Below are 17,733 nucleotides of genomic sequence, written 5' to 3' on the forward strand. Positions count from 1 at the left end.
GAGCAACTCTCATTAAGACGACCAGAGATGCAACACTAATGAAACCAGTGTGTGCATGTGTGTGTTGTGCTGATCTTTGACCGACAGTGTCGGGGAAGACTGAACAAAAGCTCAAGTGTGAGTCATCCTTTTGTGTATTCGGCCCACTTGGAAACTTAAGGCTTAGTGCTGCATTGAACCCATTTGTGAAGGATCCCGACTCGGTGAGAGATGCAGGGATAAGACTACTTCAACAGCGGTGGTGTCACAACGAAGTGAGACCACGCTTGGGAAACACATCGATAAGTGGCGACCTGAGCTTGTACGGTAGAAGCAGAACGGTACATGGGGTTTTCAAGCTGCATTTTTCTGTGCAGGAGTACCAGATAAAAGGAGGGAAAATGAAACAGACATGGGTGGGTGTTGCACTAAATGTGTTTCATTGGTAATTCAGTCCAAGCAGGAACAGCACAGCGACACATGTGGTAATAATATGAAATGGAGGGCTCAAAAACAATATGACACGTAAAACATTCGCAAAATGGGATGTTTTGTCTGCTAAATAAACCTGTTACACAACAAAGAAAGTAACACCTAACACAGGCCGATGCAGGATATACTCTCATAGTCTGCTCTGCCTCATAAAGTTACATCAGTCATAAAAAAGTATACAACAAGAAGTCTTGTCCTCATGTGAGAGCTGTCACAAAATCAGATTTTCACAACACAATAATCGACAGCCAAAAGAAGCGGTAACATCCCACATCTGGGTATGCAAATTTGAACTTTTAGGCTAAATTACAATCCTCACCACAGGCATAAGTGAGCTGTTAGCTTAACACATGAGTGCGAATGGATGGGAAGTGTTCAAATATGTCAGACTACAATCAATAAACAGATACGATTCAAGAATTTTTTTTTTTTTCAGAGGTAATTTTACTCGTTCTGCTTGCAATGTCAACTATGATAGCAGTCACTGTTCTAGTCATCGACAGACATTTTGTTTTGTTACGTGAAATTTTGAAATCACTGCACCCAGTCAAGAAAGTCGGTCTGGCTTTGCGTCCGATTCAAAAATTTTCTAAAATGTCCTGTAACCTAAGATTTTGTATCCATGCACATCCCTAGTTATGTTAATGCAGACAAAAAATATTTTGTGAAAAGAATATTTTTATATATTATATTTATATTGTTTTATATTACTTTTGATAGAGGTATGCTAACACGTCCCATTCACTATCATTTATTATGCTAAGCTAACTGCCAGTGAGCTGAGTCTCAGCTCCCTAATGAACATACAGAGGAGAGGAAGGTATCTTTTCTTGTCTGGCTCTGGGGAGGCTGGACAATAAGCTGACTTGTTCCTGGAATATTTTGTTTCCTAAGAGCAGCATATTGTGACATTCCAAACGAATAGCAAAAGGTCAGCCCCATAAAGAAAATGTGTGGACAACAATGGGGGAGACAACATAGACACTCATAACCTTCCTGTTTATCAGTATATCCAAAAAAAAAAAAAGTCAAAGGAGAAGCAAAACATGTGGTCACAAAAAGTTGTCAGATCAGTCAGTGTGCAGTGACGCACACTAACACCAACACACAAAGAAAGAGAGAGAGAAGTGAACCGAAACTTCTGCATCTCCTTTTAGATTTACCTCAGTAAATTAGACTTTCCCCTTCAGGACAGAGACATATCCGTCTCACCGTCTGGGAGAAAAAGTACCACTACCAACCTGAAATCACCATCTGGGAGCAACACAGCTCCTTGTGTCGGCGCCGCCTCGCCCGCCAGCTGACAACTAGGTCGAGGCTTTGGCGGCGCCGGGGGAGGAGTTCGTCTGCGGGGGGGCAGCTGGAGACTGAACGGAGGTGGCTGGAACAGCATCTTCTCCCAACACTGCCCCCTCTCCTTCCTCATTGCTTGCCTCATCCTCCTCATCCTCTTCATCATCTTCATCATCTGTAGGGAGCAGAAAGTCAGTTTGATGAGCCTGAAATGGAACACGTCTGCTGTGACTGATCTCTGGCCCTTCACCTTGGATGAAGTCGATGCTGCTCAGGGCCTTGCGCTCTTTCTGGAAGTTGACAGTGTAATGATCCATTTTCTCGTAGCCTCGCTCAACTTTATCCAAGTGACCTGTACTAGAAGCTTCCTCGAGTCTGGGTGCAGACGGCAAAATCAGAGTTTTAGAAAAAGAGAGAGAAGAGAAGGTTGGTATCAGGGATGAAGAGAAATTATGACAGTTCTTGACTAAAATGAATCCAATCCAGCCTGCTAGTTTCAAAACGCCGCCCTTATTTACAACAGCCGACACTGGGAATACTTTTCCTGGTTAGTAAATAGAGTTGTAAAACCTGTGACTGTTGCTTGACCTTTGCAGCAGCTCATCTAATCAGATTTCACTTGATATTATGAATCCTGTGAATGATTTGACACCAGGCAGAAAACTACCTGTTGTCAAGTTTGCATGTTCTCCTTAGTCATCAGTTTTCCATCCAAATACATCCTAACGGAATTTTCAGAGACTTAGGCAAAAGAAATTGTTTGGTGAGATGATTAAAAGGAGTCCCAGTCAAACCTAAAATAAACACCAATACAAAGAACCGAAAACAAAAGGATGATATAAAACTAACTGAAACAAAACGTAAGATCATTATTGAAAATGTTTGTGCGTACAAAAAACAGAAATTCGTGTCGTGTGCCGAAAATAATCAACATTTCCCAAAACCTAAAGGAATGTTCTCTTCATAAATCACAGTCTACCTGGAGATGCGCACATATCCTCAGCCTCACGTCACCAACATTCAAGCATAAAAGGTCAACGTAAGGCACATCATGAATGTTGATGTGGAGCCTGGAGATTCCTAACAGTTAATCACAGCAGCAACTGAGAGGGAGGAAGACAGGAGCCCATCAGTATGACACGCGAGTGCCAGTACTCATATGTTTACAGCAATCCGACTGATACCGGCAGGATCCCGGTGTCGTTTAACACGGAAGTTAAACGGTGAAGATGATTTGTTTGTATCTTTAAGATTTCTCATAATGAATCTAACAAGTATGAAGAGGATATGGGGAGAAATGATTGTGCGACAGTTTTACTAGCTTCTTCTTTTTTTTTTTTTTTTTTTTTTTTTTTTTTACAGCTTTTACGATTTCACAAACCAGCTGGTGAGTTTTGAGTGGATAGAGTTGTCTATAAGGATCCTACACAGAGATATGCAGAGTTTTCAACTATATCATTAAAAACACCAAACTCAATTTTTTTTTTTTTTTACTGCTATTTTATGCAATCTTGAATTTCTACAAGGATTTCTTCTCTGCCTCCTGCTGGTGGGGAACGTGAGGAGCACCGATGACATGTTGTGCGGACTCAGATTGGCGATACGTTTAGGGTTCTGTAATTTCCAGCGAGGTGAAAAGCGCTTAGTTAAAATAATTACGCTCACCGCAAGCAGAAGTCTGTTCAAATTTCTCTACAAATGCACATTGAACAAACAGGTGCGACTGAACAGGTGAGATGACATTTTCCCATTCCAATTAGAGATCCCAACGTTTGCACATCTCTCTCAGGCCCCGTTTAGTGCGTATGCAAGGATTATCAGTGAGACTCAGCAGATACACAGGGGTCAGAAAAACACGTTCTGGACATCGCTAGTTTAATTCATTCAACGTATTTGGCTACACTTCATGGCATTACTTTCATCAGCTCTAAAAAGTCAGTGTGACCTTGTAGATTTTTCTTTGTTTTACACAAGCATAGATGATGAACGCGGAGAATATTAACAAGGCAATGAAAGGGCACTAGATGTGATTTTAAATGTTAGATTAGCATTGAATGACAGGTCTATGTGGTATATTTCAACATATCAGTTATCAGAGTATTACCTGATGCACACTCCTTTGTTAGAAGCACATATACTCACTTTTTGAGGAGAGGTGTTGTGCTCTAAAAGTGACAAGAGAAAAGAAAAGAGCCGGAATCTAGTCAGCAAACATATAAGACTGATGTTGGTGAACAGTTTGGTTAAAACACACGCACACGCACACGCACGCGCACGCACGCGCACGCACACACACACACACACACACACACACACACACACACACACACACACACACACACACACCTGCAGGAAAACAGCCATCTCTTGCTCCTCCATAGTCTGGATCCCCATCTCTACAATCTTACAGCTCTCCTCCAGATGGTCTCCGTACCTCCTGGTCAGGCCTCGGATATAATTCACCTTCTCGTCCTGTTCTGCTGTCACCTTCTGGCTCATCTCCCTCTTCCTCGCTTCCAAGATGGAGTACAGATGGTCAAATTTCTCACATACCATAGTCTTCTGCCTCCGACCATTCTCCTAAGTGAAAGACGAAATTTAGCCTCCGACAAAGTCCTAACTTGTTGATACGGCAGAGAGTAGAATATGTGATAATAGTTGTTGTTTTCAGTTAGTTCTGATGACTTAGCATGACTTTCACTCATTCTGTAGTGCCATATGCGCAATGGCGCTCATGTAATGTCCGTCTTAAGCGAAGCCACCTATTACGTCGTGCTGTAACACTTTGATCAGAGGTGAGCCGTGTGTCCTCCCCATCAATAACACTGCCTGTTCTTAGGGCCAGAGGCAGAGTAGAGTGCCACTGCTAAGTGGATGTGGGACAGAACAGTCAGTTAATGGGTAAATGTACAGCAGACTAAAGCACCAAAATTTTACCTTTCCTCTCTGTTAATATCACAGACAGATAAAAGCAGAGAGAGTGGCGATGACAAGGACACGTAGCGTGTTAGTGGGGTTAGTGCAGGTGAGTGCATGTGCATTAGTGGTTGCACAGAGTGAGGGTTGCACAGAGTGAGGCTTGCTGCGTGAGCGAGTGGCAAGACGCTGCAGCAGTTGAATACTGACCTCTACAGCACGACAGGCTTCCTCTAGCTGGCTAATGATGCCTTGTATCCTGTCGTTGTTGCCTAGCATCATCGCAATCCCATCATTGAGCTCCGTCTAGGGGGGGACATGGCAGAGTACTTTACCAGATGTAAATATGGTGATTTAAGTTCTATATTAAAAGTTTTTGGGAAATACACTCATCCTCCCCAGAGCCACTGTATATGTGTGGACTCTGCAATGGACAGGCGACCCGTCCAGGGTGAAACCCGCCTCTCGCTCGCAGGCTGCTGGGATAAGCTCCAGCCCCCCCCCCCCCCCCCCCCCCAACGATCCTTAACAGGATAATCAGTAGAAAATGGATGGACGGATGTTACATAACTCATCCACTACCTTCCCCTGTGCTACATTAACTAGCAGTCAGAGTGTCTGGATCTCAGATTCCTAATGCACACTTAGAGGAGACAAAGGGTAGATCTCCTTGTCTGGCGCTGAGGTGGGTGGGAAATAAGTGTTTTTCTCCAAAAAGTTGGTGTGTCCCTTAAAGGCACATGTCACATCTACATCTGTGTCTCGATTATTCATCAATTACTCATCATTCAATCTGCATCTGTCACCTGGATGAGTATTTCAGACCTCACCTTCTTCGTCTGGTAGATGCTGCTGATGGGCGCCACCTCGCAATCTTTGTGCGCTCCAAAGACCTTACACATGGAACACGTGGGCACACTGTGGGTCACGCAATAAATGTTGATCTTTTCTCCCTCGTGAACATCACACATGGGCGTCTCTTCCTTTCTCTCTGGCGCCGGCTTGCTGCTGATGAAGTTTAAAGAGATTCAGCAGTCCCTGATTATCAGTGAGGACATTCCAGTGCATATTGATGTGATGTATGATGTCAGGTTGATAATGTCACAGACTCAGAGTTTATTGATATTCTGTCAGTCTGGCTATGTACTGTCGGCACTTTTGTCAATGTGTCACCACTACACAATGAAGATAGCGTTTCCATGTCTTTTTTTTTCTATGATATATGAGATATCAGTTACTAATCCATAAAAGATTTTATTCCCTTATCTGTAATGAAGCAACTACATACCATTCCACTGTGAATCTGTGCAGCTAATCACCTAAAGTAGGTAAGCTATAGAGGGATATTTGGCAGGATTGGAATATAATCTCCATAACTATACTTAATTAGCTTGGAGTGAGCCCTTCACGTCTGCCTCAACAGTAAACCAGAACAGACAAACCAGCATGTTATTATTTCCCTGTATCTCCACCCCGGAGGTAATCTGACTGTTACCGGGATTAGAAATATGATGCCAATTTTTATCAGACTCGGTGGAGAGGTGTTGCATGAGCCAAAGCAGAACTTATCATTGAAATTTCAAAAATTGTACTTGGGGGTGGTTGAGGTTGCATGAGCAGCCTTCTCCAAATGCCCACTAATTTATTTTGGTATACTTGAATTTTAAGTTTAGTAAGTTATTTTATCTGCAGACTCTCTTAACAAGCTACGAGAGGGTGTTCTACTGTTTTTGGGCTTTCAGCGTCGTTTGTAGCTGGATGAGTTAGCTGAAGCAACTCCGTGGTCTCATTGTTTACACCAGGGATCAGCTGATAAGAGTCCAGAGCACCTGATGGCTCACGATATTTATGGGGACACACAAAAGATGGAGGTGAGGAACACGAGGGAAGAGAGCTGGGTCAACAGAGTCTGATGGAGAACAAGATACTTAAACCATATCCCTGCATTTAATCCAAACTCCAGGTTGTTGCTTGTCATCTTGCATAAATCCTGACAGAAGTACAAATCTGTACCAAGAGTTATTTATTTCAGATTTGACCATGTAACTATGACCCTCAGATAATACTGCAGTAGAAGTAATGCCATTTCAGCTACGGCCGATGAAGACACATCATTGATCCTGTTTTAGATTGGGCATTTCAAGTGTATAATCTGAAATGTCCTGCATCCTGCCGCCCTCATTAGCTCTCTAAGTGTAGTTGGATTAGGTTTTCTAACAATAGAGACAAACAAGGCACATCTGAATGTCTTATCTTTCTCACCTGCTGGACTCTTGCTTGAACATGTCAATAATATTCTCAACAAGCAGGTTCCTTTGCAGCCCGTACACACCATGCCTGTCCAGAACCACTTCATGTCTGCAGGAAGGGCATCTGAAGCGGCCACCAGAAGATAGAGAGCCACTTCTGGTAGGGAGGTATGGATTTGATGCCTGTAAATGGTCAAACCCTGAATTTAGTGATGCAAAGTTTGAGCGGGTAGATTCATCTCCCATGCCAAAAAAATAAATAAAAAAAATCAATTGTTTCAGTCAACAGTTGAGTAATCTACTGGATCGGTCAAGTTATTGAAAAACACCGAATTAGCGCTCTATATTAAAATTACTAAATTTCATGTAGAGGAATTTTCATGCTGGAATTAACACTTAACAACCGCTAAATTTGAATATTTTGGATATTTTCCTATGTTGATCAAACTGAATCATCCATTGAATTTATAAGCACAAAGTTACTTGTTCATCTATGTTTAATTAGGGTGTAAAAACTGGCGATGTCCTGGCTGAACCTCTGCAATCTACATTTAACCATATACCTGTACTGTATGCCATCCATACGCTTACATGGTAGTCCTTGAATAGATCAACAAATGTAGGGCAAGATCATTAATATCCGCAGTTCAAATGACATTAGCCATTAGCAGTGAGGGCTAATATAAAACAAGTGTCCCTGTCATATTTTTAAACAGATTTCAGTTTCATAATATATCGTCATGGTTCGGCTTACCTGGAAAACATCATTGGCACATTTTCTGCAGAGGTTGTGCTGGCATGGCAGGATGACCACAGGCTTTGTAAACATTTCCAGGCATATGGGACAAATCAGCTGTTTCTCCAAGTTCTCCATGTTATTCATTTTAGCAGGACAAGAGACACTGCCAAAACCTCAGACGAGACAATCAAAGCAGCAATTTTTTTTTCTTCTTTGAAATAAATGACAGTCTTTGAGAGCAGAAGTGAGGTGGTGGGCCCAGGCTGAGGAGCAGGCCTGCTGTTCTTGTCCTAGCGGGTGTGGGCTCCTATCTTGCTGGTGTCAGTTCTGTTTTTAGCAGCTATTGCTGTCACGTCAAAGGTTGCCATTTTTACCCTGCCCATATTTGAAATTGGGCTGGGATGTAGTCAACAGCTGCCAACAAGCTCTAAACCCTCTTTTTCACGGTTATGAGGAGTGGGTGACTCTATTGCAAGCGAGACAGTGTTGCTGGACAATGATAAGCGCAATTTTTAATGCTCCATGACTGGTTTAGTTTAGCTGTCATTATAACCATATCCTCAAATAATGAATAACATTTACAGTATACAGTACAAATCATGGTTGGAATCTAACCAATAATGTACCAGGAGTCAAAAGTATTTCAAAAAAAATTCTGTAATGTCATGTAGGAAAAACGTTTTAGTGTTTGTATCATTCAATTTTTTTTTCACTTAACTTTTACATAAGGTGATGTTTAATCTCTGTACTTGAATGTCATTATTTCAATGATACACTTTTAACACAAGTTACAATAATTCTTCTTCAGGCTGTCCTGCCCAGGAACTGTAGAATAAATATAGAAAATTGGGTAATAGCTCCTCCGCTAAATAACAAACAAACAAACACTCACTCGCACGCACGCACGCACACGCACAGAGCAAAACAACGTAACATTATACTAACGACATGTAAACCAATTCAAACTATGATGTCTTTTATTGAACGTTTAACTGTCTCACAATTAGCTTGATGTTCAAGCTAACATTCAGCACGATACAGCCCAGCACTGCGGTTCTCCTAGCAAAGCAGCAACTTCGCACACAAAAGACCGTACCTGCAGTTACATTAGGAGAACGTTACATTAAAACGGTAAAGTGACACTTTGTACCTACATTGGCACTACGGGATTGAGGGTATACTTAGTTAGTACGTTAGTATCACTTTTTTGTCTGGTGACAGTCATTTTTATCGAGACAGCGAGCTAAATAAAAGCTTATATACATCTTAACAGTAACGGTATTCGTTTTAGTCGTCAAGGGGCGGGAAGCGTAGAGATACGACGACAAGAAAAATTAAATGAGAATTATTATCAAAAATTTTAATGCAACTAACTTTGGTGGCTGACAGTGGACACATTAAAGTTACTTGATGTAACACAAAATGGCTAATTGGAGAATGCGGGCATCGATCCCGCTACCTCTCGCATGCTAAGCGAGCGCTCTACCATTTGAGCTAATTCCCCGTGTGTTGTGGTGAATAATTAATAGTTTAAATCATTAAAATATATGGTATATGCCTTGTGTGTTGGTTGACGGGGTTAGCGGACGCTCATGTTATGGCGCCCATTTAATATCGTTGAAGTCACCTCATGTGTCTTTACCCTTGTAGTCATCACACCAACTCATTGGGTTTAACCCCAAACTTTGCCGAATGTAAATATAAATATGCGTCAAGTGCAACGAAACAGCGCCTGTAGTCTTTTCCCAGAGTAAAAGAAAAAGCGGCAAAGGGAGTCCTTATATATATGCAACATTGATGAACTGTGATTCCATTCAAAATAAAATCCCATGATGTACAACAAGGTGTTAACTCCCTTCGATAGCTCAGTTGGTAGAGCGGAGGACTGTAGAGGAATCATGGATATCCTTAGGTCGCTGGTTCGAATCCGGCTCGAAGGAGAGAATTTTTCATCAAACTGAAGAGCATGTTAATCTTCCTAAAACATCTGAAACCTTCAAATCTACTCCTGTATGTCTGATTTTGTTTTGTTTCACCTAACAACTGTTATTCCTGTTGATATCAAACTTGTTTACTCAATCAGATGGGAAATGGATGTTTTGGACACCTTCTTTATATTGAGGAAAAACTGTCAGTGACACAATGAGTAGTAGTTACTACTTACTTTGTCACCTTTGTTCCTTCAGAAGGATAATGCATGCCTTGCATGAAATGATTGGATGTGCTACCATGTTAAAAAAAGATCACACAGTTTATTATCAAGCACTTGATTTGGCTCCAGCTTGCTATTAAAAAAAAGCAAATCCTGCCATTTGGTTTCACCGTGGAATGGCTTGGGCTGCGGACACATTTACATTGACTGGAGCAAAGCTGCTGCATCTGTGGGCGCCTCCATCTTATGTCGCCACAGTTTCACCTTTGACCACAGTGTATATTGAAGTAGTAGTATTTCAACACAAAAGTGAGTATGTAAGCAAAGTTTATTAATATAGCACACATTATTAGTTCCAAGCATCAAACCCAAATAAAGGGTCTCTGTTTATAATGGGTGAAAGTTCTTCAAACCTGTCCTCCTCCCTGTAATCCTTATCCAGAGTGATGTAATGAAAAGAAGTAAACCATGCTGTAATAATGCAGGATTTCAATACATTGTACTTTTATGACATGCTTTTGTGTTTTATGTTTAACTTTTAAATGTCCTCATAAAGAAGGAGAAATGATTATAGTATTCTAAAGTGAGGTCATTTACCTCAGTGTTTTAATGTGAAACAGTACTTTTGAGGTGAGGGCTCCACACCTTCGAGATTTCACAATGTGTTATTATATATAAAAAAAACACTTTGCGATCGGATGAACAACATATACATTATTTAGATCTTAAATGTGTGTGTGTGTGTGTGTGTGTGTGTGTGTGTGTGTGTGTGTGTGTGTACAATTTTTCCTCGAGCAGCTGATTGTTGTTGTTGCTCGTGGTTTTGTTTGCACAAGCATATAGTTTCCGCAAGTGGTGACAGCAGAAGGAGCAGCAACACTCAAGGTCACAAACAATCCCTACACAAGGAATACAAAACATTCAGTGATATCCCGGACAATGGTTACGGAGTCACCCGTGTAGAGGTGAGGGTTCATAAATGGATGTACTCACACAATAGTTCAAAGGGAACATTGTGTGGAGGAACTAGAAAGCATAGGTTTATGTTATGCTCCTTTTGTTTGGCATCTTATAGTAATGGATGGCATAGCTTAGATTCATGAAACCTTTTTTCAAAGTATTCTATTGTAAATATTCTGGAGAATATTCGCGATGTTCAAGGTTTTGTATCATTTGTAGTTAGTAGTACTGGAAAGCATCGGTATGGTGCACAGCTTGTCCCGGTTGACGTGTGTATTTTCTTGACACACTGACTGGGCAATTTTGCGTGTTGTGAATCGTTGAAGGATGCAACTTCAAAAACAACCCTGTTAAGCATCTGAGCTGTTGGCGCCATGTTATAATATGGCATCCGAAACGAACCATAGGATTGGGTTTGACATTAACCATGAAAAAAAAAAAACAAACAGTATTCCATATATGCAACACCAGCATGAGCCTCTGCTTTGCTAGGCTGTATTTCCACAAACGTCTTTGTGCTTTTGAAACATTTTGTTTAAGTTATAAAAAATAAATTAATAAAACAGCGACCACTCCACCACTGTACTAGTTAAGTATTTCTACACTACTCCTCGATAGCTAGTTACCCTTGTCAGTGCTACTCAAATATGGATTGAATGGGCCGACTGAAACTGCTAAATTCATAACTAAAGACAGAAAACCCAGATACAAAGTTCAAGAAGACGAAAAAAATGCAGACAAGGGAAAAATTAAATAGCTGCAAAAAATTAGGAATGAACGGAATCAAGAGTGGTCAGAGTGATGCCGGTCTCCCCAGCTGATGAGGAATCTAGCTTCTGAGAGCCACTGCATTGGTGATGGACAGTGGACTTCACTTGGCTTTATATTCTTGGGCTATTTTAGTTAATGTGGTAACGCAGGAACATCTTTGGAGAATCTCTTCACATTCGATAAAAATGTCCACCGAGACTCATGGATGAACTGAAAGATTTTGGTGCTCGCAGGTCCCAGCTTACATGATATCTTGGATACGCCGCAAAAAACACGCTTTCACGTTCAGCATAAATGTCCAAGGGGTCTCCAAGATGAACTGAAAAGCTAATTGTTAACCCATAGGTTCTTGATACCTGTCCCATTTTTTTATTAAATAATGTGGCATCTGAGAAACACCTTGAGAGAATATCTTCACATCTTGTTCAAATGTTCACCGAGATTCAAGGGTGAACTAATAAGATTTGGGTGGTCAAAGGTCAAGCTCACAGTTTCTTCACGTGTTGTTGATATCAGTCTGTTGTTATCACTCTCCTCTCTTTCTGTTTCATTCAGTGACCTTCCAGGAACTTTAACAAAGGGTTAAGCCTGAAGAAGACACCTCCTCAGAGGTGAGAAATTTGTGTTGAAATGTACTCTTAACTGTTGAGTGGTGACGACTTGTAGTTTAAAAATCGGTGCAAAGGTCAATTAGACTTGATTGCTATCATATGAAAGATTAGATCTTTTTCCTGCGATTTATTATGAAATGAGATTTCTCCTTACCTTGTCATGCTTTGGGCACTTCCTTTGCTTTTTAATCATTAGTCTTTAAAGATGCAATAGCATGCAAATTCATTAACTACGAGCAAGGCATCCGCATGCAAACCATTTAGATGGCTGCTGAAAATGAATTAAAATGAGACCAATTAAGATGTTCTGGGTTATGTCTGTGTGATTGAATCTTAAACCATTACTGTCTGACTCATAGTAATGCAGCTCCTACAGATAAAGACTGATGATTGACAGATTAAGAGCAGTATAAAGAAAATTTAATGATGAAAAGCCAGTATGAATGCTGTTAGTCTGGGGGCTGCTTGACACTTTTCTAAAGAGAACCACTCTCATCCTCCCTGTTGTGCTCAGTGCTCATACACTGGGGTTTTAATATACAGTAAAGTTGCCCACAGGATCTGCCGAGGCTACCAAATACAAAGCGTTGTGTACATACATATTCACAACCACTAGTGTAAAGGTCTACAAGCTCATAAGCAAGATGAAAGTGTATATGGGACCAGAATCTGGAGCAAAGCAAAGGGTGCCATCTGTTCCCTTGTATGAATATTTCAGTTAGGTGGAAGTCATATTGTATTCATACAGATGGTAAGCAGTCGCTGCCAGTGATTAAAAAAGGTCTTGGTAAGCATCCTGCCTATTTCTACATTTGACACTCAAAGACCCGATGAATAAATTAACTTCAAAACATCAGTAAAGATGTTCCTACTGTCAGCCTGCGGCAAATTTAAAGGTACAAATCAAGTAATGAGAGTAAAGCAACTCATCAGCGACTTGCAGAGAGAGCTGAAAAGGTAATTAAGGGTATGCAACCAAACGTTTAGTTTACAGTACACAGGAGTAAATGCAATTAGCGAATCCTTCAGCTGTTGTTTCTGCTCTAATTTCCAATGTGCAAAATATATGATCAAAGGTGATCGGCTAATTTAAACTCTACTATTCTACCCTTCAGCTTTTGTGTAAATTTCCCCTTTTATTTTTAGAATTTGTGAACATGACCTGGGGTGGACTGGCACCCCCCCCCCCCCGAAACAGGATAAGCGGGTGATGTTGGATGGATGGATGGATGGATGGATGCATGCTAGCACGAGCAGAGATCTTCTCCTCAGGTAGGTGTGTCACTTGCCTCAACTCTGACATCATTTGTTGTCATGACCCGCTAAACAAAGGTCCAGATAGACTAACAGCCTGTGTATGTATGTAAATTTAAAGAGGTATTAAAAATAAAACTGCAAAATATTTAAAATTATATCAAACCCTGATAGTTTTTCTGTATTTCAGCACCTGTGGCAATATTGCATTGCTTCTTCTCTATTTGTAGAATTCACAAATTTACAAGAGCATCCGTTTAATTGACTTTAATAAAACGACTGCAAAATTACATCTCTTTTATTTCATAGAAGCATCCTTTTTGGAGCATCCACTTCTATGAAAGGCAGCTCCTGCTCGTGTGATTTAAAGTTGAATCAGCACATGAACATCTTATGATCTGGGAGCATTAGTAACGAGCAATTAGGTGGACTTTTGGGAGTGCAAAATTCAGCCGCATAGATATAACCTCCCATCCTTATCTTACACTGGCAGGCAAGTGTAAAAATAATAACTACCAGTATTTACCTCAGTCACATCACCTTTTACTTCAGTTGCACCAGTCTAGTAACTTTACTAGGTTGAGGTTAAGCAACGATTCCATCTTATTGAAGCACACACCGACAACTAAAGGCGCTTAAAGGCCACATACCTCCACCAGAGCCAAATCACCGAATCAAATCTAACAAGAATCCAGTTTTTCGCTATTCTGAATGGATATGTCCCGATTGTGATGGGCTCCACTTGGTTTGGTGAAAATCTGCATCATTTGCAGACATATTTAAATATGCAGAACATTACATCTTTTGTCAAATTGATAGGTATAATCAAAGATCACACGAAGACAATGTGACAATATCGTCGTGTAATACACTTTCGAATTTTAATCCTCTGATAATGAAAAGAGAAAGACATGAAAAACTACTTACAAGCTGTTACAGTTTCTTTTATCGTAATTCACCTCACTTTTACTGGTTTAAGTGGGATGACCTACATAAATGCAGCTGATATACATGGTAAATATCAGTCTTGTAAATGTCACTTGATACTACCAAAGACAGAATCAAACTGGCAGACTTCCACTGTCGGCTTTTATGTAAGATCCTCTCCCATACAATGACGTAAAATGAAACGTCAGCAGGGTGTAACAGGCACCACTGCAGCTGATGGTCATGGGAAACTCAGACGCACTCTGCATTCAAGTGATCATCTCAGCTTGGCTCTAAAATCACACCCTCTGCTCCGTGACAAATAAGAGGCAGTACACATTGTCTCAGCTTTTAACGCTTTGGTGCTGTGGAATGCAGTGGAACACATCACCTAGCCCGTCAGCAGAGAGTGATGCTATCATGACCACATGCCTCAATCTGTTCTTAAACACTTTGGTATTGTGTGTTCCCTGTGGTTTTACTTCACAGATTTCAAAGGAATCACACAGAAATGCATGCAGTCTCTTAGTTTGTTTGGTACGATGACAACAAAGATATACATGTACAAAACGCAGAAGTGAAACTATGATTATTTGTTAAGCGATCTACCATTTCATTCACACCAAAAGCTGCCATGAAAAACCTAGAGTCAATTAATTAGCTTTAAAAATAGATCAGTCTTTGTCCTTCTACCATTCTCTATATTTAAAGTATAAGGTGGTCTGCTGACTCTTTGTGTTCTCTTCACCATTAAAAATAAAATAAAATTACATGTTTTTATTCTATTTTTTTTTGTAAATCGTGCTGAAGGAACTATTTGAATGATACTGTTGGTCAAAGCATTTCAGTAGTGTTACCTCTACATAGGAGCAGCCACTGTTTAGTCGTCTGGCCTCTAACAAAGTAAAAAGGTGCCATCTAGTGGCGGAACGAAGGCGGGACATATGCAGGAGTTATGCATATTGCATATTGACGTCATCGCTTAATAGGCTGTACATTGTTTTTGTGCCGAAGCTGTCTTGGATTCAGTCGTCCATTTTGAAATAATTTTTTCATTCACAAGCCCTTACAGGAAAAGGTTAGATTACCAAAAAAAAAATCCCCACCAAACCATTTTTTTAATTGTCCAGAATAATAATAATCATTTGTTTGCAGTTTACTTATTGAATTAATTGGCCTCAGTATTGCTCTACATCATACAGTAGTGAGCTTCCGAAATCTCCTTTATCTCAAAACTGCCATGTCACACACAGAATGCCTCATTTTCATTGCCTTCTTCTGTCTGCTTTTTTTTGTTAAAGTTTGTGGTTTACACAAAAATGAGTAGGGAGTGATTTCTAAATTGCATGAGATCCCCAGGAAACACTAATAATATGTAATATAGCAAACGTAGGGCTGCAACGAATAATTTTCATCATCGCTTTGTCTGTGAATAATTTTCAGCATTAATCGAATGACCGGTTAACTGTTTAGTCTGTGAAATGTCAAGAAAATTTGAAAAGAGCTCATCAGGATTTCCCAGAGCCAGAGAGATTCCCTCTTTTGTCCATTCAAGAATCTGAAACATTATTTTTCTCACATGAATGACAAAAAGCAGCAATATTTTTAGGTTCTCGAACTCTCAAAAGTTTGACATTTTTTTGCTTGAAAAAGATGAAAATGATTAAATGCCACAAATCTGTCAATCTCCCTTCACAATCAATACCTTCTGATTACAAAACAAACTAATATCCTCCTCTCAAATAAACTAGAGAAGCACATAATAAAACTACTTTTGTGTCTTTGTAGGACTCTTTCCTGCCACAAGAGGGTACTATACACACAGAGCACTACATCTCCAGGGATTTGTGCTGGCATTTTATACAAAAGAATGCCAGTGTTGTTTCTTTCCATTTTAAATGACGGCAGTTAAAACATGTCTTAATATATTGACATAACAGGCCCAAATGCACAAAATAATCAAAGAGATGATGTAACATCAGCAACACAAAACAAAGTCTGAAGAACGTTGGTGTTGTGAGAGGAAGTGTTTGCATGTCTGGGTGTCACATGTGTGGTGGGTGGGGTTTTTGTTTAGGTGTACAGAGTTACCTACGTCAAAGAACGCCATAGTAGTAAAACTTCTGCGTGAGCAACTGCAGCATTAGATAATGACTCCAGTGATGCTCGCAGAAGGTAACAGGTAAATCAATTAGAGGCAACACTGCAGATTTCAATGTCTCTCCAGAGAGATCTCAGTCGGATGTGAGTCAGGGGAGCTGGAGCACGGGGGGCGAGCAGATACTGTAATCATGACCCCGAGGGGAATCAGCGGGTTTGCAGCACACAGATGCACACAAATCTCCTGACACTGCCGTGCTTAAACATGTGTATGTGTGTGTGTGTGTGTGTGTGTCCCTTTGCCTGTTGCTCTGCATGAAGGTGGCAAAAAAAAAGGAATGCTGTGGAATTAATTCCTAAAAATGCACAGTCTTCAGTATGTGTTGTTAAACATGCAGTTCTAGGGTTGCGTGGCGTCCTCTGCTGTGCTGACGCAGATCTTCGGCAATTTAAAGACATATTTCATGCCAAAAAAAGTGTGATATGTTTATTGAGTACTTGCTGAGATATTTTGAATTCACGAGGAACCTTTTTCTCTCCCTGCTTGAATTTTTTGTTGGATCCAGAATATAGAGAACAGAAAACTGAAAGCTAATGGAGACAAAAATGAACAACAGCAAAACGATTCAAAATGTCTTGTTACACAGTATATATTTACATACATACAAGGCCTCTTTATCCAGCTGTCTGCTCAATACTTCAAAAATACTTGGATTTGTGCTAAAAACCACCTTGCTTAAACAGTTCCTGCTCTACTCTCTACAAGACTGAACGTGACCAGACGTGACCAGCTCGTGCAGTCATTTGAACTTCGCTGCCAGACATTTACATGGTTAGCAGTACAACTTCTGTCCTGGCCAGTGAAGGAGCTGGAAGTTTGAGAGGTACGCAATAGATGTCAGGATTAAGGACTTACAAAGTGCCATCAGGCTTTGCTTCCTGTCAGTAAGACGAAATTCAGGATTTAAAACAAAACCCTGTTGTGTAAGAACATATTCGTGCATGAGGCTAAGTGACAGTTACAAGACTGTTTCTAGTTAAGAATGCCGTTAAACTAAACACATTGAATAAATTGACATTGCACCACCAGATGTTTATAAAGTGCAAATTTGGAATTAGTTTAGCTTTCATAAGACAGATGGATGATGTGCAAATGTTTAGAAAATACATGCAAAGAGCAATAAAATACTGAGTCACTAATCTCCTGACCCAAATCCAGAGACGCCACAGTGAGGGTGAGCAACACTACTCAGATCCTCAACCGTAAAAGGAAGCATCAAAATCTTCCTC

General features: G+C 40.4%; 1 protein-coding gene and 2 non-coding genes across 4 annotated transcripts; 1 reads left to right on the top strand and 2 right to left on the bottom strand.

Moving 5' to 3' along the window:
* Positions 1-396: 396 nt before the first annotated feature.
* Positions 397-9,051, bottom strand: trim55b (tripartite motif containing 55b). Of its 2 annotated transcripts, none has more exons than XM_086192048.1 (8): positions 7,684-9,051; positions 6,943-7,112; positions 5,511-5,685; positions 4,891-4,986; positions 4,111-4,344; positions 3,907-3,929; positions 2,015-2,139; positions 397-1,939 (listed from the first exon to the last, which is right to left on the bottom strand). In XM_086192048.1, the coding sequence occupies exons 1-8, from the start codon at positions 7,810-7,812 to the stop codon at positions 1,779-1,781; spliced, it is 1,113 nt and encodes a 370-aa protein (XP_086048174.1). In that variant the 5' UTR covers positions 7,813-9,051; the 3' UTR covers positions 397-1,778. The 2 variants fall into 2 exon arrangements, with proteins under 2 accessions (XP_086048174.1, XP_086048173.1); XM_086192047.1 differs by having other exon boundaries at positions 5,511-5,688; positions 7,684-8,876.
* A 48-nt stretch (positions 9,052-9,099) lies between these two features.
* On the bottom strand, positions 9,100-9,172 carry trnaa-agc (transfer RNA alanine (anticodon AGC)). The gene has a single exon. It is a non-coding gene; the product is annotated as a tRNA-Ala (tRNA).
* A 350-nt stretch (positions 9,173-9,522) lies between these two features.
* trnay-gua (transfer RNA tyrosine (anticodon GUA)) lies at positions 9,523-9,608 on the top strand. Its single transcript is given in 2 exon segments — positions 9,523-9,559; positions 9,573-9,608. It is a non-coding gene; the product is annotated as a tRNA-Tyr (tRNA).
* Positions 9,609-17,733: the final 8,125 nt, after the last annotated feature.

The sequence above is a fragment of the Aulostomus chinensis genome, chromosome 21 (genome assembly GCF_037954235.1).
Source record: "Aulostomus chinensis isolate RoL2024-O1b breed Wild chromosome 21, RoL_Achi_v1.0, whole genome shotgun sequence".
NCBI classification, from domain to species: Eukaryota; Metazoa; Chordata; class Actinopteri; order Syngnathiformes; family Aulostomidae; genus Aulostomus; species Aulostomus chinensis.